General features: G+C 42.7%; 1 protein-coding gene across 1 annotated transcript in view; it reads left to right on the top strand.

Annotated features, from left to right (window-relative positions):
• The window catches only part of FUCA1 (alpha-L-fucosidase 1), a 56,208-nt gene that overhangs the window by 23,475 nt on the left and 11,968 nt on the right, over positions 1-20,765 (top strand). The window contains exons 2-3 of the mRNA XM_073615305.1: positions 19,641-19,775; positions 19,924-20,061. Of these exons, the coding sequence (XP_073471406.1) occupies positions 19,641-19,775; positions 19,924-20,061 (273 nt within the window). The remainder of the gene's footprint in view (positions 1-19,640; positions 19,776-19,923; positions 20,062-20,765) is intronic.

Genomic DNA, 20,765 nt, shown 5'->3' on the forward strand with positions numbered 1-20,765 from the left:
TGATGAGTCAGCATCACCGTCCGCAGTTTGGGACTCTTAAGTTATTTGCTAGACATACATTGATAACCGCTATTAATAAAATTAAGATGGACTCTTCTGGTGCCCTCGGTAAGGCGCTGGAGGACTTGTCCTCTGCGGAAAGGGTGTACGCCAACACCCCGACATTAGTAAACGCAGACCACCTCAAATTACAGACTAGAGTGGTTAACCAGTTACAGTACCAGAAAGCCAAACAAAAAATATTCTTCTCCAAACAGAAAATGTTTGAACATGGGGAAAAGGCAGGAAAGTTACTGGCATACTTGGTACATAGCGAAGATAGACATCCGGTGGTTATCACGCTACATGGTCCCGGGGGACAAAAAAATCACAGACCCACCTACAGTAACCTCAATGTTCAGGGACTTCTTCGCTGACTTATACACAACGACAGACCCCACTGAGACCCACCTCATGTCTCTCTTTTTCTTGAAAAGGTAACTTTCCCACAGTTAACAGAAAAACAGGTGGAACTATTGGAAGCACCGCTCACAGCAGACGAAATATCAATTGCCATGGCTAGCTTTGCTAGGTCCAAGTCCCCCGGTTCGGATGGACTTCCAATAGAGTTCTATACCCAATTCAGTGAACTTCTAACCCCTAAACTATTAAAGTTGTATAATCATCTATTTGAGACTGGATCTTTACCCCCATCTATGACAGAGGCCACAATAGTTCTCGACCCCAAACCCGGCAAAGATTTGGGATTCCCAGAGTCTTATCGCCCAATATCACTCCTATAGGTTGATATCAAAATACTTGCCAAAGTACTATCCATCGGACTCAATCAAGTAATATTAACATTAATAAACGCAGACCAGGCTGGTTTTATGCCTGGACGAAACACATCGTTTAACCTTCGGAAACTATACATTAACCTACAAGCTACACATGAGGAGGTTGGTTCAAGGGTTGTTGTGACCTTAGACACAGCGAAAGCCTTCGACTCGATAGAGTGGAGGTATCTCTGGAAATGTTTAGAGAGCTATGGATTTGGGCAAAAATTTATTAATGGGTCCAACTCCTATACCAGGCACCCAAGGCCAGAGTGGTAGCTATTGGATGGTTGTCTAGGTTATTCGACCTCAGCAGAGGCACAAGACAGGGCTGCCCCTATCCCCATTACTTTATGCCCTTGCGGCTGAACCTTTGGCAATATCCATTCGAACAAACCCAATAATTAAAGGACTTGAAATGGGTTCCCTGACTGAAAAAATTAGCATGTATGCAGATGATACGCTATTATACCTGGCAGACTCGGGCCCATCATTATGCAATGCACTCCACACGAAAGAACAATTTGGAATATTTTCAGGTCTAAAAATTAATTGGAACAAATCTCAAATTTTACCAATAGACAGCTTCCCTCCCCCAGAATCCCAAACCAGGCTCCCACTCCAGAGAGTAGATGTCATTAAATATTTAGGGATTCAAATAACCAGATCCCCTATGGACTATATATCCCTAAATATAGCTCCTCTTATCTCCTTCGTTAAAAATAAAATACGGGTATGGTCCAAATTACCATTAGGTGTATGGGGCCGTATAAATTTTAATCAAAATGATTCTACTACCCAAAATACTCTGTTTTTTATGGCACACCCCAGTTTATTTACCCTTGAAGCATTTTAAATCTCTAGAGTCCCTTTTTAAAGACATTTGTGTGGGGAAACAATAGGCACAAATTAGCATGGCAAGCCCTCAAAAATCCAACTGATCTAGGTGGCACTGCTCTACCTGACTTTAACCTATACTACAGCACAACTATCGCAGCTTTTCCATCTAGACAAAACTGACAGTGAGAGGTTTCTCACACTCCTATGCCCGAAGTGGGCGCAATACACCAAAGACCCGATATATGCAATAGCGGCAGACATGGGAGGGATGTAACTAGGAGACAGCAGACACACCATGCTATACCATTACAGGAAAATATGGAATTTAGCGACTTCTAAACTTGACATTTCAAAAGTTAACGATTACACGCCGTTATGGCATAACAAAAATCTCCAGGAGCTCAATAAAATACATGATACATTTATATGGTCCATACAGGGAATATTTTACCTACATCATATATTAAAAGATGGACAGCTTAAAACCTTTGACATACTTAAAGAAGAATTTACAATCCAGGACCAGATGTTCTTCAGATTCTTACAAACTATACATGCACTACAATCACAATTCCCTGACTATTATCCCAACCCTTCACCCAATGTACTTATCGCTATAATTAAGAGCACAGACTCTCATAAATTGATTTCAGCTTTTTATAACTTACTTCTAACCCCTGTAGCTACTAAGATAGCATATGGCCTTAAACCAAGATGGGAGAGGGAGGTGGGCCCGATGGAGGACGAGGAATGGGGGGAGGCATGTAAAACTGTATCTCCTAAACTTTCAGATCACTTGACGCAACTCTACATTCTTCACAGGGCATATCTCACACCCCTCAGAGTGGCAAGATACAAGCATACACAAACCACCACTTGTCAGATGTGTGGGAGAGAGACAGGTACCTTTTTCCATCCAATCTGGTCATGCCCCAAGATAAAAGGCTTTTGGGAACAAATTGTGGCATTTCTGCATGACACAATGGGTTCACCTCTGACCCTAGACCCTAAACAGTGCCTCTTGGGTATAGTTCCAGACACAACTGACAAATATACTAAAACTTTTTTACATGAAACAATTTTTGCAGCAAAAAAGTTCTTGCCAAAAAATGGATGAGACAGGAGTCTCCTAAAACAGTGGAATGGAAGGTGGAGATAAATAATACATTACCATACAAGAAATGTATATATGTTAATAGAGGTTGCCCAGCAAAATACAAGATATGGGATAGATGGCTACATGAATCCTTCTACCTGTGTCTAGCATAATCACTTGATCACAGACTGATAAATAGATATGAGTATAGATGGACAGTCTATAAAAACCAAATATATACCTGAGATGCTGTTACATGTCAGACATGTTTGTACTTATCATTTGATTAAAAAATATATATAAACGTTAACAATTGTAATACTGTTACAGCGTTAATATGATAACGTAAACGTTATATGTATGCACCGATTATTCAAAAAAAAACTTTGTTTGATATAAAAAAAAAAAAAAAATGCATTTTTAGTAGGGTAGGGGAATACTAGAACACCTGTCAGATTTGTCTGTGTCTCTATTGCATGTTTCCTCACTTCCTGCCTGGTGAAACCATTATTGGCAGAACAGAGTGAGGGAAATCTCGCTCAAATAAAATCACAGATGTTAAAACATGACATGAGTTCTAGTCCTTTCCTGCTCTTGACATACACTTCAATAGGAGTCCATGGCCCACTTTTGGCTGACCTGGGTCAGGATAATTATGAATATTCTTCATCTCTGGTATTGTATAAAGTTAGGACATGGACAAGTGATGGTTGACTTATAAGGTATAAGGGCTTTCAATTGTGGATTTGCCAAAGTAGAATATTGGGAGTGAGTCTGTTGAAGCAAGCATATATAAACATTTTTACAGCTGAGGTAGATGTGCTTAGATCCTAAAAAAGAACTATAGACACCAGATGGTGATCAGATAAATAGCTGCAATCTAGTTGCTGAAATATCATCATCTCAGGCATGTTTATTCCTGCATTGGCCAAATATACTGTATATGCCTATTCTTATGGAGGAAGGGAGGGGAAAGTAGGACGATGGTACAGAGCCAGCTTATTCTAAAGGGAAAAAATTCTACAATACAGTCTTACTGGCTGATACTTTTCCTGAGCAGGTCACCCAGAGCAGTTAGTGTACAGATGTGACAGTATGCTGAGCTCACATATTGGTTATATTATATTGCAGCCATTTGCTAAAATCATTTAAGTTCTTCTTTTTTTTTTTTTTTTTTTTTTTTCCCTCAATGTACACACAGCACCCCATATTGACAGAAAAACACAAAAGACATTTTTTTGCAGATTTATTAAAAAAGAAACTGAAATATCACATGGTCCTAAGTATTCAGACCCTTTTGCTGTGACACTCAAATATTTAACTCAGGTGCTGTCCATTTCTTCTGATCATCCTTGAGATGGTTCTAGACCTTCATTTGAGTCCAGCTGTATTTGATTATACTGATTGGACTTTATTAGGAAAGCCACACACCTGTCTATATAAGACCTTACAGCTCACAGTGCATGTCGGAGCAAATGAGAATCATGAGGTCAAAGGAACTGCCTGAAGAGCTCAGAGACAGAATTGTGGCAAGGCACAGATCTGGCCAAGGTTACAAAAAATTTCTGCTGCACTTAAGGTTCCTAAGAGCACAGTGGTCTCCATAATCCTTAAATGGAAGAGGTTTGGGTTGACCAGAACCCTTCCTAGAGCTGGCCGTCCAGCCAAACTGAGCTATCGGTGGAGAAGAGCCTTGGTGAGAGAGGTAAAGAAGAACCCAAAGATCACTGTAGCTGAGCTCCAGAGATGCAGTTGGGAGAAAGTTGTAGAAAGTCAACCATCACTGCAGCCCTTCACCAGTCGGGGCTTTATGGCAGAGTGGCCTGACAAGAGCCTCTCCTCAGTGCAAGACCCATGAAAGCCCGCATGGAGTTTGCTAAAGAACTCCAAGATGGTGAGAAATAAGATTCTTTGGTCTGATGAGAGCAAGATAGAACTTTTTGGCCTTAATTCTAAGCATTATGTGTGGAGAAAACCAGGCACTGCTCATCACCTGTCCAATACAGTCCCAACAGTGAAGCATGGTGGTGGCAGCATCATGCTGTGGGGGTGTTTTTCAGCTGCAGGGACAGGACGACTGGTTGCAATCGAGGGAAAGATGAATGCGGCCAAGTACAGGGATATCCTGGATGAAAACCTTCTCCAGAGTGCTCAGGACCTCAGACTGGGCCGAAGGTTTACCTCCAACAAGACAATGGGGGTGATTTACTAAGAATAATGCGCTGGGCTGGTTCATACCTTAATTGGTGCGCCGGATAAATCATTAATTGAGCGTGTGAAAGGGCGCACGCAGATGCACAACGCGATAATAAATATGCAAACGGCAACTGGTGGCAGCGTAACTGCTGTTTTCTCATTGATAATAGCGCACGCCCATCTCATTGGATGTGTCTTGTTAGGCAATTAGTAGTTATCACTTAATGAACCCTTTTGATGCTAATCTCATTCCTATTACTTCTAATATATCTTTGAAATCTGTGTGGGTTTTTTTTTTTTTCTTTGATTTTCACACTAATATTTTCAGATCTTTATCTTTAAAGGTGACCATACACTGTAATCAGATCCTACAAAAAAAATTAGATTTAGTGCAAGAGCCTGTTTGATTTCCTATAATTTGAATTAATTGTTCAAGTGCGTCTTCTTATTACCTATTTTGCCGAAATATCGAGTTGTACAGAGATTGGCCAATCAGATTGCATAGTGCATGACCATCTTAAGTGCCAAATTTGGAATGTAGAGACATGACCCACTTGTATTTTCACAAGTGGACACAAGAACCTACATCTTTAGTTACATATTTGTGCAGCATAGTGGTTAGCACTTTTTCACCTAGCAGCAAAAAGGGTCGCTGGTTCGAATCCCGCTTGTGACACCATCTGCCTGGAGTTTGCTTGTTCTCCCTGTGCCTGCGTGGGTTTCCTCCCACAATCTAAACATGCTGTAAATCGGATCCTATCTAAATTGCCCTAATATGTATGAATGTGTGTTAGGCACCTACACAAACACCACCCCATATTAAAAAAAAAATATATTTTTTTTTTTTTCTTAATTTGCAATTAAGGATCATCTCTTCCTCATAGAACTTGGTAGCAGTACAAGCAACTTCCTGTAGGGGTGTGATGTCATTCCTGTGTGCTGGCCACCGCTTTCCGAGAACCACATATACGCATACCTGTGCAGTTGCGCATCTAGATGCATTTGGCGCATCTAGCTGCAGAAACCCAATTTTTATGGAAATTAATAGTTAAAGCAGATGCAGATTTCCAGGACTGGACTAACAAATATTTCTAGTGAAAGGCAACTGGTGTTTTCTATTAAACGAGGTCTAAATGGGCCATTGACAAGCATCACAGTTGTACTTGGGAACGTGTCTTTGCAAAGTTCAACTAAATGAAATCCTTATTCTTGCTTGGGGATAGAGTGCAGAGGGATTAGAAGTATGGTCAGTTTTTTGGGGATGTCTGCACCCCTGATAGGGTGAAGACACCTCCCAAATGTTGCCACTTTCTCCTTCAAATTTATTCACCTTCTGTCACATAGCCAAACAGGAAGTGAGGGTAAAACCCTACCAATGTCTTTCCTAGGGGACACATGTCAATCTAAATAGCTTCCCCATTAAGTAAATTGCACTCTAGCATTTTGCTGTGTACACCCTAAATTATTAGGTATCTTGGACTTTGGGGTTTATTTACTAAATCCACTTTGCACTAAAAGTGCACTTGCTGGAGATCCGAGGGGGACATGCAAGGAAAAAAAAACACCATCGTTGCTTCTACATGATTGGATGTTAAAACCACCAGTGCTTCCTCTCAGATTCAGCGACTACACTTGTACTGCAGAGTGGGTTTTCCTTTACTAAACCCCAAACTGCCTAATCATTTGGGGTGTACACAACAAAGTGCTAGAGTGCATTTTGCTTAATGGGTTACATCTGTGTGTACGCGAGAAAAGACATTGGACCCTCACTTTCTGTTTGGCTATGTGACCGGAAGTGAAGCCAATTTTAAGAAAAGGGACACAAAGCCCAACCTAAAAAAAAAAAAAGCAGGGGTTCTAACACTCGCTTGGTTTCCCTCAAATGCCCACAATTAAAATAGGATTGCCTTGAGCTAGAGTTTAGTGCAGTGCTCTAAATCAGTGCTTATCAAGCCTGTCCTCAAGTACCCCCAACAGGCCATGTTTGCAGGTTTTCCTTCATCTTGTACAGATGCTTTAAATCCACAGTCAATGGCTTGGTATTTTGGACAGCTATTCTAGAGAAGATAAATTCACAAAACATGTCCTGTCGGGGGTACTTGAGGACTGAGGCAGAGAACCACTGCAGTAAAAAGGAAAATTGAATACTTACCGCTCCTATAATTTTCCTTTCCTGGTGCCTATCCATGGCAGCATACACACAATCCATGCATATAGGCACCAGGAAAGTAACTTGGACAAATCACACCTGTTTTGTTTTGACATGCCAATCAGCCTAGTTAAGCTGCAGCTGTGAAATCTGTTGCATAAAAAACAATCATCAAAATTTGCATCAAATTTTATTGGTCAACAAAACAGGAAAAGAGCAAGGAACGCAAAAAAAAAAACAAAAAAAAAAAAACACATGTATGTTAATTTGGGACACTAACCGAAAATGGTTTTTGAGGTCTGATCATTTTGCATTGGAAACTAACAGGAGATAAAAGGACATCTATTAATGATTCAAACATTAATCATAACATCTTGAGAATGATTAGCAAAATAATTCAGCACAGACCATTAAATCAAAGTGAACAACGTAAAAACGACACACATTAACATCAAAAATATTTCATGGAAAAATATCCCCCACCCAAAAAAACAAACCAAAGTAAAAACAAACTTTCTTGAAAACGCATCTGTTTTGCAAAGACATAACAAACAAAATACAAGTAGAAAATACATGTGTTACAAACTCGATAAGGACACCCAAATGTACACTCCCCCCCCCCCCCCCCCCCCCCCAAGAATGCTATCTGCAAGCTTTATATAACATATGTTTGTGTGCTAATGAGGCAATTGAAAACACATGGACAGTCCATGAAACCTACAAAATGCAAGTTCACCCAGTGTAGAGACAGAACTTCGAAGTGGGTACACCTGTTAACCAGTTGCTGACCGCCTCACGACGATATACGTCAGCAGAATGGCACGGGCAGGCAGAATCATGTACACCCCCCCCCCCCCCCGTGCCCGAGGCGGTCGGCATTTCTTCCCTGGCTATCAGAGGTGAGGGGGAGGCCATCCATTCGTGGCCACCCCCTCGCGATCGCTCCCGGCCAATGAAATCATTCCTCTGCCTCTGTAATGTAAACAGAGGCAGAGGAAGTGATGTCATCTCTCCTCGAGCCGGTCTTTTCGTTCCGACGCCGAGGAGAGAAGACATCAAGTAAGTGCATCAAACCGTACACTTTAGTAGAACACACTAGGCACACTTTTCACCCCCCTGTACCCCCTGTCACAGTGACACCAATAGCAGTTTGTTTTTGTTTTTTTGCATTGGTGTCAGTTTGTGACAGTTATAAGTGTTAGGGTTAGCCCCCTTTAGGTCTAGGGTACCCCCCCTAACCCCCCCTAATAAAGGTTAACCCCTTGATCACCCCCCGTCACCAGTGTCACTAAGCGATCGTTTTTCTGATCGCTGTATTAGTGACACAGGTGACGCTAGTTAGGGAGGGAAGTATATAGGTTCGCCGTCAGCATTTTATAGCGACAGGGACCCCCATATACTACCTAATAAAGGTTTTAACCCCCTGATTGCCCCCTAGTTAACCCTTTCACCAGTGATCACTGTATAACTTACGGGTGACGCTGGTTAGTGGGTTTTTTTTTTTTTTAATAGTTTATTAGTTTCAGGGCACCCTCCGTTTATTACCTAATAAGGGTTTAACCCCCAAATTGCCCGGCTGTGATATAAGTTTCGTTTTTAGGGTCAGATAAGGTCTGTCGCCCCAGGCAGCGTCAGGTTAGCGCCAGTACCGCTAACACCCACGCACGCAGCATACACCTCCCTTAGTGCTATAGTATCTGAATGGATCAATATCTGATCCGATCAGATCTATACTAGCGTCCCCAGCAGTTTAGGGTTCCCATAAACAGTGTTAGCGTGATCAGCCCAGATACCTGCTAGCACCTGCGTTTTGCCCCTTGGCCCAGCTCACCCAAGTGCAGTATCGATCGATCACTGACACTTACAAAACACTAAGCACACATAACTGTTCGCAGAGTCAGGCCTGATCCCTGCGATCGCTAACAGTTTTTTGGTAGCGTTTTGAATCAGTCGCTAACAGTCAGCTTTTTTTTTGCCTTAGAGTCTCACTAGTGTACCACTAAATTTAGAGCCCAAAATGGCAAATCGAAGGTACGCTAGTGAAGAGGCCTACACGCTTCTGAGCATGACAGATAGTGAAGAGGAAGTCACTCATCTGTCAGATTCAGGCTCAGAATACGATCCTGTAGAGGACAGCGGCTCCATGACAGATAGCTCTGACGACGGAGTTGTGGTCCCTGCCAAGGTCAGGCGTACCAGACCCCAAACTTCTTCTGTCCTTGATGTGCAAGAACCGCAGGTCCCTCGTATGGAGCAGAGCAGTACTAGCGCCGCTATTCCTTCTGGTGAACTGGCAAGCACCAGCGGCCTAGTACACCCTGGTCGTACATCCAGCACTGCAGTATCACGTGGTGACGTGGCGAGTCCCATAAGTGCAGTTCAAGCTGGCAAGTTGGCAAGCACTAGTAGTGTCCCGCTGCCACCAAGAAGACGAACACAGGCCCGTCGTGCCCATAGTGCACTTCCTGCTGCATTCGCCAATCCGAATTGGGAACCCACCACTTCTGCAGCACCCGTAATTCCCCCATTCACTGGCCAACCCGGCATTCAGATGGCAACAGTTGATTTTACGCCACTGGATTTTTATTCGCTGTTTTTCACCGAAGATCTCTATAGATCTATTGTGGACCAAAGCAATTTATACGCTGGTCAACACATCGCCACTATTCCCCAATCCTTCCTTGCCAGAGATTGGAGACCAATTACGGTCTCCGAATTTAAGATATTTCTGGGCCTTTCCCTCAACATGGGTGTGATGCCCCTTTGCTCGCTCGGTTCCACTCTCCCGACCACTCCTCTGCAACTATAGAATCAGATTGCAACGTCTGATGGTTCGGTCATCCCATGCTCCGGGATTAGAACTTCAGCTATGTGCCGTTCTAACCCAGTAGTGATAGCTCAGAACAAACACCAGGCAGGCTGTATGTAAGTTCAACCAGGAATCTCTCTCTATTGACAAAATACAGGCTTTTATATACTCAATGTGGAGGTGCAGACCTCCTGCTCATATTACTCTAACAATACAGCTGTAACCTAATTAACCTAATTAACATGAGCTAATTAACTAATCCCTTTAGACAGCCTAGATGACTCAGACATGACCATTAGGCCAGACTGGCCGTCTTGTAGTTCAGAAAATCCAATCAACATTATCACAATCAACATAGACTCTTCTTCACACAATAGCAGAGTTAATTAACACAAATAACAATGGGGATCCAATGACTCTTAGATCCCATAGTAGACTTATTCACAATATACATTTTAGCAGACAATAGACAGACAGGTGTTGGAATTTACATCAGCATCTCCTAACCGTATCTGTCCCAGCATTATGAATCGGCCACTATTCCAATATGGCAAATCCAGGGTCCCCAGACATACAGCTCACAAAGAGCACCGTTCCCCCAAATGCAAGGGCCCCCGATCGATCGGCAAGAGGCTAGCACACAGTCCCCCTCCAAAAGTCTCTTTCCCGGCTAGGTCTGTCACATTGAAATGTGACAGACCTAGCCGGGAAAGAGACTTTTGGAGGGGACTGTGTGCTAGCCTCTTGCCGATCGATCGGGGGCCCTTGCATTTGGGGGAACGGTGCTCTTTGTGAGCTGTATGTCTGGGGACCCTGGATTTGCCATATTGGAATAGTGGCCGATTCATAATGCTGGGACAGATACGGTTAGGAGATGCTGATGTAAATTCCAACACCTGTCTGTCTATTGTCTGCTAAAATGTATATTGTGAATAAGTCTACTATGGGATCTAAGAGTCATTGGATCCCCATTGTTATTTGTGTTAATTAACTCTGCTATTGTGTGAAGAAGAGTCTATGTTGATTGTGATAATGTTGATTGGATTTTCTGAACTACAACATGGCCAGTCTGGCCTAATGGTCATGTCTGAGTCATCTAGGCTGTCTAAAGGGATTCGTTAATTAGGTTACAGCTGTATTGTTAGAGTAATATGAGCAGGAGGTCTGCACCTCCACGTTGAGTGTATAAAAGCCTGTATTTTGTCAATAAAGAGAGATTCCTGTTTGAACTTACATACAGTCTGCCTGGTGTTTGTTCTGAGCTATCGCAGCTGGGTTAGAACGGCACATAGCTGAAGTTCTAATCCCGGAGCATTGGATGACCGAACCATCAGACGTTGCAATCTGATTCAATAGCTGCAGAGGAGTGTCGGGAGAGTGGAACCAAGCGAGCAAGGGGCTCGTTACAATGGGCATAACTAAAGAGTGAGTTGCGGTCATATTGGTCCACTGACCCAATTCACCATATGACCTTGTTCTCTGCCTCCATGACCAGGGCACGATACGAGCAGATTTTGCGGTTCATGCACTTCAACAATAATGAACTCTGTCGGCCTCGTGGAGGCCCTGAATACGATCGGCTCTACAAAATTCTGCCCCTCGTAAACCACTTCAACCAGCATTTTGCAGACTTGTTTACTCCCCATCAAGTTGTCTGCGTTGATGAGTCCCTGATTACATTTTCTGGCCGCTTCTCATTCAAACAGTACCTTCCCAGCAAGCGTGCCAGATACGGGGTCAAGATGTATAAGCTCTGTGACAGGGCCACAGGCTATACATGTGGTTTTATGGTTTACGAGGGCAAAGATAGTCACGTAGAGCCGACAAACTGCCCTGACTACATAGGAAGCGCTGACAAGATTGTGTGGGACTTGGTGTCACCCTTATTCGGAAAGGGGTGCCACTTGTACGTGGACAATTATTACACGAGCGTGACACTTTTTAGTCACCTTTTTGATCAACAGATTGGAGCATGTGGCACCGTGCGACCTAATCGGCGGACTTTCCCCAGCGGCTTGTAGATTCTCGTCTTAGGCTGGGGGAGAGAGCCTGCTGTGTAATAACTTGCTCGCTATGAAGTGGAGCGATAATAAGAATGTTTTCGTTCTCGCCTCCCTTCATGCAGACACGGCAGTCCAAATTACTACGGCGACTGGTGTTGTGGAGAAACCCCTCTGTGTCCACGAATATAACCAAAATATGGGAGGGGTGGACCTCAACGACCAGTTGTTGGCGCCGTACCTAGTTGCCCGTAAGGCCAGACGCTGGTACAAGAAAGTGTCTGTTTATTTCAATTGGCTTTGCTGAACGCTCATGTGCTATACAGAGCTTCAGGACGGACTGGATCCTTCCTTAAATTCCAGGAAGAGATCGTCAGAGCACTTCTGTTTCCAGATGGTGCTCCACCTCACCTTTCCCAACCAAATGCAGTAAGCCGGCTGCATGAGAGGCATTTTCCTTATGTCCTCCCAAGTACCCCTACCCAACGAGCCCCCCAAAAAAGATGTCGTGTCTGCAGCAAGCGCGGATATAGGCGTGACACCTGGTATTATTGCCCCTCCTGTCCTGACAATCCTGGTCTATGCATTGGTGAATGTTTTGAACGCTACCATTCACTAGTTGAGTATTAGCGTAGGGTACAGCTCTGCACAGACTAGGACACACTTTCACAGGGTCTCCCAAGATGTCATCGCATTTTGAGACCCAAACCTGGTACAAGTTACTAAATAAAAACACAAAAAATATATAAAAAAATAGTTGTCTGTCTCTGTCTGTCTCTCTGTCTCTCTCTGTCTGTCTCTGTCTGTCTCTCTGTCTCTCTCTCTGTGTGTGTCTCTCTCTCCCTCTCCTCTTTTTTTACTGTATTCTATTCTGCTATGTTTTACCATGTTTGCTTTTCAGATATGCAATTTTTTTTTATACTTTACGGTTTACTCTGTTATTGGTAACCACTTTTTTTTGTTTTCAGGTACGCCATTCAGCTGCAGAGCGGATTTATTTATCTTGACAGCAACAGCGTTTGCTCCCACGATATATAAAGCCGTGACTCCAGCGCTGTCGGAGGTGATTTCACCACCACAGTTACATACTTCAGCATATATGCTGAAGCTTGGGGGCAGCAGTGGGTGGAGGAGCAATTTGCTCCTACCTTTTGCGGGAGGATGCCCCCATGCTTCGGCATATATATACGGTGCATGTATGCCCAGCATTAGAAGTGGGTGGATGAAGGGAGGTATTCTAATGGTGGGCATACCCACCGATCAATCTCTTTTTTTCGTTCAGCCCACAGGCTGCATGAAAAAAAAGTTTACAATAAATGCCCAACAAGGACCAGCAACATACTGGTATGTTGCTGGACTTTGAGTGGTTATACCAGAATGATGCCTGCAGGTTTAGGTATCATCTTGGTATCATTCTTTTCAGCCAGTGATCGGCTTTCATGTAAAAGCAATCCTATTGGCTAATTAGCCTCTAGACTGCTTTTACAAGCAGTGGAAGGGAATCCCCCCCCCCCCACCGTCTTCCATGTTGTTCTCTGGCTCTCCTGTCCCAATAGGGGAACCTGAGAATGCAGCCGGTGATTCAGCCAGCTGACCATAGAGCTGATCGGAGACCATAGTGGCTCCAAACATCTCTATGGCCTAAGAAATCGGAAGCTACGAGCATTTCATGACTTAGATTTCGCCGGATGTAAACAGCGCCATTGGGAAAGCATTTTATAACACCGATCTTGGTGTGGTCAGATGCTTTGAGGGCAGAGGAGAGATCTAGGATCTAATAGACCCCAGTTTTTTCAAAAAAGAGTACCTGTCACTACCTATTGCTATCATAGGGGATATTTACATTCCCTGAGATAACAATAAAAATGATTAAAAAAAATGAAAGGAACAGTTTATTTTTTTGCTCCTTTTTTTTTTTTTTATCTTATTTTTAAAGAAAAAAAAAAAAAAGCACCCCTGTCCCCCCTTGCTCTCGCGCAAAAGCGAACACAAGCGTCAGTCTGGTGTCAAATGTAAACAGCAATTGCACCATGCATGTGAGGTATCACCGCGAAGGTCAGATCGAGGGCAGTAATTTTAGCAGTAGACCTCCTCTGTAAATCTAAAGTGGTAACCTGTGAAGGCTTTTAAAAATGTATTTAGTTTGTCACCACTGCACGTTTGTGCGCAATTTTAAAGTATGTCATCTTTGGTATCCATGTACTCGGCCTAAGATCATCTTTTTTATTTCATCAAACATTTGGGCAATATAGTGTGTTTTAGTGCAATAAAATTTTAAAGTGTGTTTTTTCCCAAAAAAATGCGTTTGAAAAATCGCTGCGCAAATACTGTGTGGAAAAAAAATAAAAAATTAAACACCCACCATTTTATTCTGTAGAGCATTTGCTTTAAAAAAAATATAATGTTTGGGGGTTCAAAGTAATTTTCTTGCAAAAAAAAATAATTATTTTTTCATGTAAACAAAGTGTCAGGGCTTTGTCTTCAAGTGGTTAGAAGAGTGGGTGATGTGTGACATAAGCTTCTAAATGTTGTGCATAAAATGCCAGGACAGTTCAACCCCCCCCCCCCCCAAATGACCCCATTTTGTAAAGTAGACACCCCAAGCTATTTGCTGAGAGGCATGTCGAGTCCATGGAATATTTTATAGTGTGACACAAGTTGCGGGAAAGACTTTTTAAAAAAAAAAAAAGTTGTCACTTAATGATGTATTGCTCAAACATGCCATGGGAATATGTGAAATTACACCCCAAAATACATTCTGTTGCTTCTCCTGAGTACGGGGATACCACATGTGTGGGACTTTTTGGGAGCCTAGCCGCGTACAGGACCCCGAAAACCAATCACCGCCTTCAGGCTTTCTAAGGGCGTACATTTTTTATTTCACTCTTCACTGCCTATCATTTTCGGAGGCCATGGAATGCCCAGGTGGCACAACCCCCCAATGACCCTATTTTGGAAAGTAGACACCCCAAGCTATTTGCTGAGAGGTATAGTGAGTATTTTGCAGACCTCACTTTTTGTCACAAAGTTTTGAAAAAAGAAAAAAATGTTTTGTTTTTTTCTTGTCTGTCTTCATTTTCAAAAACAAATGAGAGCTGCAAAATACTCACCATGCCTCTCAGCAAATAGCTTGGGGTGTCTACTTTCCAAAATGGGGTAATTTGGGGGGGGTTGTGCTGTCTTGGCATTTTATGGCCTTCGAAACTGTGATAGGTAGTGAGGAGTGAAATCAAAACTTTACTCCCTTAGAAATCCTGAAGGCGGTGCTTGGTTTTCGGGGCCCCGTAGGCTCCCAAAAAGTCCCACACATGTGGTATCCCCGTACTCAGGAGAAGCAGCTGAATGTATTTTGGGGTGCAATTCCACATATGCTCATGGCCTGTGTGAGCAATATATCATTTAGTAACAACTTTTTGTAAATTTTTTTTTTTTTTTTTTTTTTTGTCATTATTCAGTCACTTGGGACAAAAAATAATAATCAATGGGCTCAACATGCCTCTCAGCAATTTCCTTGGGGTGTCTACTTTCCAAAATGGGGTCATTTGGGGGGGTTGTACTGCCCTGCCATTTTAGCACCTCAAGAAATGACATAGGCAGTCATAAACTAAAAGCTGTGTAAATTCCAGAAAATGTACCCTAGTTTGTAAACACTATAACTTTTGCGCAAACCAATAAATATACGCTTATTGACTTTTTTTACCACATGTGGCCGAATACATTTTGGCCTAAATGTATGACTATATTGAGTTTATTGGATTTTTTTTATAACAAAAAGTAGAAAATCTTTTTTTTTTTTTTTTTTTTCAAAATTTTCGATCTTTTTCCGTTTATAGCGCAAAAAATAAAAACCCCAGAGGTGATCAAATACCATCAAAAGAAAGCTCTATTTGTGGGAAGAAAAGGACGCAAATTTTGTTTGGGTACAACATTGCATGACCGCGAAATTAGCAGTTAAAGCGACGCAGTGCCAAATTGTAAAAAGTGCTCTGGTCTGGAAGGGGGTAAATCGTTCCGGGGCTGAAGTGGTTAAGTATGTCCTTAAATTACTAACCCAAAAACACACTCTCTGAGCATGCCCAGAAACATCCAAGAAACACACAAAAAGCACCCAAAAAAACAAAGTCCCTGAGCATGCCCAGACCAACCCAAATGCAGCTAGCACAAAATAAGCCACCCCCCTGTCCAAAATGAAGCACATCATCCAGCATGCTACAGAATTAGAGATGGGACAAACACCCCCCGGTCCAGGGAGTGGGGGGGGGGGGCCAAACAAAGAGCCTAACATGTACAAAAGTTACACAACAAATACCATTGCAGTCTATGGGAACTGACTTGTTAATTTTGCTAGTCCCCACTTGGCTGGCTTATCTTCTAGTTATTGGCCTTAAAATGGGTATGGGGCCCCAGGTCCCACCCTAAGGGACATATATCAATTGTCAACAATTTGGAGAACCCCAAAAACGTAACAAGGAGAAATGCCTTTAACCGGTTCAATACCGGGCATTTTCACCCCCTTCCTTCCCAGGCCAATTTTTAGTTTTCAGCGCTGTCGCACTTTAAACGACAATTGCGCGGTCGTGCGACGTTGTACCCAAAAAAATATTGACGTCCTTTTTTTTCCCCCACAAATAGAGCTTTCTTTTGGTGGTATTTGATCACCTCTGCGGTTTTTATTTTTTGCGCGATAAACAAAAGAAGAGCGACAATTTTGAAAAAAACACTATTTTTTGCTATAATAAATATCCCAATTTTTTTTTTTTTAAAAAACACATTTTTTCTTCAGTTTCGGCCGATACGTATTCTTCTACATATTTTTGGTAAAAAAAAATCGCAATAAGCGTATATTGATTGGTTTGCGCAAAAGTTATAGCGTCTACAAAATACGGGATAGATTTATGGCATTTTTAAAAAAAAAATATTTTTTTTTTTTTTTTTTTTTTTTTTTTTTCCCCGTGACTGCGACATTATGGCGGACACATCAGACACTTTTGACACATTTTTGGGACCATTCACATTTATACAGCGATCAATGCTATAAAATTGCATTGATTACTGTGTAAATGTGACAGGCAGTGAAGGGGTTAACCACTAGGGGGCGGGGAGGGGTTAAGTATGTTTCCTAGGGAATGATTCTAACTGAAGGGGGAGGGGACGCACTAGGGGAGGAGAACGATCAGTGTTCCTCCGTTCTGGGAACACAGATCGCTCTCCTCAGAGCTGACAGGCTGTGGATCTGTGTGTTTACACACACAGATCCACGGTCCGGCCCGGTTAACGGGCAATCGCGTGTGCCCGGCGGATATCGCGGCCGCCATGCACACGCACCGGGTCCCGAGCAACGCGGCGTGCGCGCCCTCTAGACGGCCGGGAATCCCATGACGTCCACCCAGGATGGGAGATCCCATCCCAGGACGTCATATGACTATAGCTGGGCATTGAAGTGGTTAAATAGGCAAAATTTCTTAAGGGCCAGTTCACACCACATGCAGTCCAGTGCGTTTTTTTTTTTTTTTTTTTCCCCCCCATCAAAAACGCATGGAAAGTAGGTTATAGGTTTTTCAATGGCATAGTTCACACCATTGCTTGCAGTTCCAGTGTGTTCCAGTTCCAGAAAATAAAGTAAAACATGCTGCATTTTTTCTGCACTGGACTGTACTGGAACGCTGTAAAAAGCAAAACGCACAGGAACACATCAAAAATGCGCAAAAACTGCGTTTTCTAGAGTGAACTTGCCTTAAAGCTATTAACTTGGGGGTGTTTCTCTGCCTGTAAAGTGGTGCATCTGTAGCATGTATCCAAAATGCTGCAATGCTGCTTCAAAGATATACGGCTTTAGAGCAAACGTACAAATTGACATTGCAGCTGCAAGATTTTAACATTAAAAAAAAATAGCCTGCGACCCCCCCCCCCCCCAATACATACAAGGCCATTTGGGTCTGGAAAGGCTTAAAATGAGAACCCCCCACGTGAAAAATACCACCCCAAAATCAAACACAGAGCAATCTTAAAAGACTTTGAGACTGGGGTGGTAGTTCACCTTCCAGCAGGACAACGACCCTCAGCATACTGCCAGAGCTACAATGGAATGGTTTAGATCAAAGCATATTCATGTGTTAGAATAGCCCAAAGTCCAGACCTAAATCCAATTGAGAATCTGTGGCAAGACTGGAAAATGGCTGTTCAGACACTCCATCTGTCAGAGCTTGAGCTATTTTGCAAAGAACAGGCTAACAATGTCACTCTCTAGATGTGCAAAGCTGGTAGAGACATACCCAAAAAAGACTTGCAGCTGTAATTACAACGAAAAGGTGGTTCTACAAAGTATTGACTCAGGGGGGGCTGAATACAAATGCACACCACACTTTTTTCAGATATTTATTTGTAAGAAATTTTGGAAACCATTTATCATTTTCCTTCCACTTCACAATTTTGTGTGCCACTTTGTGTTGGTCAATCACATAGCAAATATTCAGTTTGAGTTCAGCACTACTTTAGAGTATTTTTCCTAACCTGTCCCTTTATGTAATTTAAAGGGATAGTAGGGGTAGTAAAAGCAGTATTTTTACCTACAGGTAAGCTTTATTATGAATAACATGCACAGTTTAGGAGATATTCTAGGGAGTAGCAGTCGATGACATCACTGGCGCATTCGCTCTGAAGGAATGGCATACCGGTGCTGTTCCTTCAGAGCCCTTTGCCACAGCCAGGACGCCCGCATGCATGTGAGTGACATCGCAGTTTGTCCATTCAAGCGGACGCAGCCTGCGAGCCCGGAAGAGATACAGGCTAAAAATGGAAGCCTCTGCAGTGGTGACAGCACGCCGCTGAAGGGCTTCGTTTCAAGGGAAGTCTTTCATAATATATGCAATGCATACTAGTACATTTTTATGCCTTTTACCTTTTTGCAAGTTTTATTCCCCCCCCCCCCCCCCCCCAACCCATCGGGTTGAACAAAAAAACCTGTCAGCTCAGAACTGCTACAACACTCTCTGGCTGAGAGCACTGATCGGGAGACTGTCGGTAGACCGTTTTTCTGTCATGAAATGGCCGGCTTCTGTCAGAACGGCTGCCATACGCATGGGCCGAATGTTGGACGATTTTCTATTGACCCAGACGATGCCCGTGTGTACTAGGCTTTAGATGCATTAACGAACACTAATTAAGGCAGACTTGGGTGAGCCAGTTTACAAAGGAAGTTTATATAATTTTTTTTTTTTTTCTTTCGTCTGTCTAGTGTTAAACTGTGAAAGAACCAGTGCTTGATAGACACCATCTCCTTATTTGCACTGTATGTGATGGTAAATGAGCATTTGCAGGTTGATTTTAACGCTCACCATACACTATACAATCTCCTTTAGATCTACCATCGACTATGGCGTACAAGAACCTGCCTGATTTAATGTTGATTGAATCGTTTTAGGTATGTCCTCCTCTTACCTAGTTTTGATAAAGCTAAAGATTTGTAAAGTGTATTAACAGCCACTTCAGAGTGAGGGAGACTGAATGGGTATTCTGATCTACTATGTGCACATGCAAAGCAGCATGACATTTACTGAAAGTTTGCAGATATAAACCTTTTGACCACAGCCCAGTGTTTTGTCATTTCCTTACCTCGGGGCTTCTTTGAACCTTTTGTGCAGCGGATGAGTTTTACAAAACCTTATTTTATTTTTTTGGTCCTTGTTCCTCATTCTTACAATTTAAATTACTTAACCAAATGTCTTCTCTCGTTTAGGTACGTTGTTTTGACGACAAAGCACCATGAAGGTTTCACCAACTGGGGCTCTCCTGTTTCCTGGAACTGGAATGCTGTAGACACTGGTCCACATCGTGACTTAGTGGGAGACTTGGGAGGAGCATTGAAAAAGAGGTTTGTTTTGCTTAATAGAATTGCTTCACGGCTTCTTGTAAACCACCACCCAACGTCTGTTATCACTCAGTGGTTTGCATTGCTACAGATAATAAAAGAATTTTATAATAACGAATTGTTTTGTTTTTGTTTTTTTGTCCCCCCCCAGAAACCTGCGTTATGGACTATATCATTCCCTGTTGGACTGGTTTCATCCCTTGTATTTATTAGACAAAAAGAATGGCTTCAAAACACAGTATTTTGTGTTTGCAAAGGCTATGCCCGAGCTGTATGATTTGGTAACAAGGTAACCATATCTTTTATAAGAAAATACAATGTATTTATGTTCTTCATGAATTCATGTAACTAAAGACAAAACTTATCTGTGTTTAGGGCTGTGTATCTGCTCCACAGCTATCATCAGATTTTAAAAGACTGCTGTGCCTGTGCAGCCACTGCATCTGCCTTTACTTCTATAGGCTGCCTGCATGGAGCTCAGGGTGGATGCAGAGGGCAAGACAAAGGCAGAGCCTGCACACAGTATGGGTGCCAGCACCCATCTGAATGAGGCCTAATTGTCCTGATCACCATGGTCACTGGTCGTGAAAGTGAGGGTAAATTCTAAATTTTGAGTTGCCACCAGATCAGGAATAGAGAAATCTTCCTAAGAGGACACAGTTTCCTGTTTAGAACTGTCGAAGAGGGGGTTTCTCTCACATTGGAAAGATCTCATCTCGCTTCCTGTTGAGTCAAGAGGAACTAAAATGAAATTTCCACAGATGGCAAGAAAAAAAACCCAGTGGTTTTAACCCTCCCCTACTCTATGCAAAGCGGGAGGGGAGGGAGTTCTACTTTAAAGCACTAAAGTACCGTATTTTTCCCCTTAAAATCAATTATATGCCGATCCCTGCTAATTGTGAGCGATCGCCGCCGACATACACATAGCGTGTAGATTTAAATATGGCACCGCGGAGTTCGCAGGTACTCGGCGGAGCTGAACAAGCGCCGCCG

Source organism: Aquarana catesbeiana, linkage group LG02, assembly GCF_042186555.1.
Source record: "Aquarana catesbeiana isolate 2022-GZ linkage group LG02, ASM4218655v1, whole genome shotgun sequence".
NCBI classification, from domain to species: domain Eukaryota; kingdom Metazoa; phylum Chordata; class Amphibia; order Anura; family Ranidae; genus Aquarana; species Aquarana catesbeiana.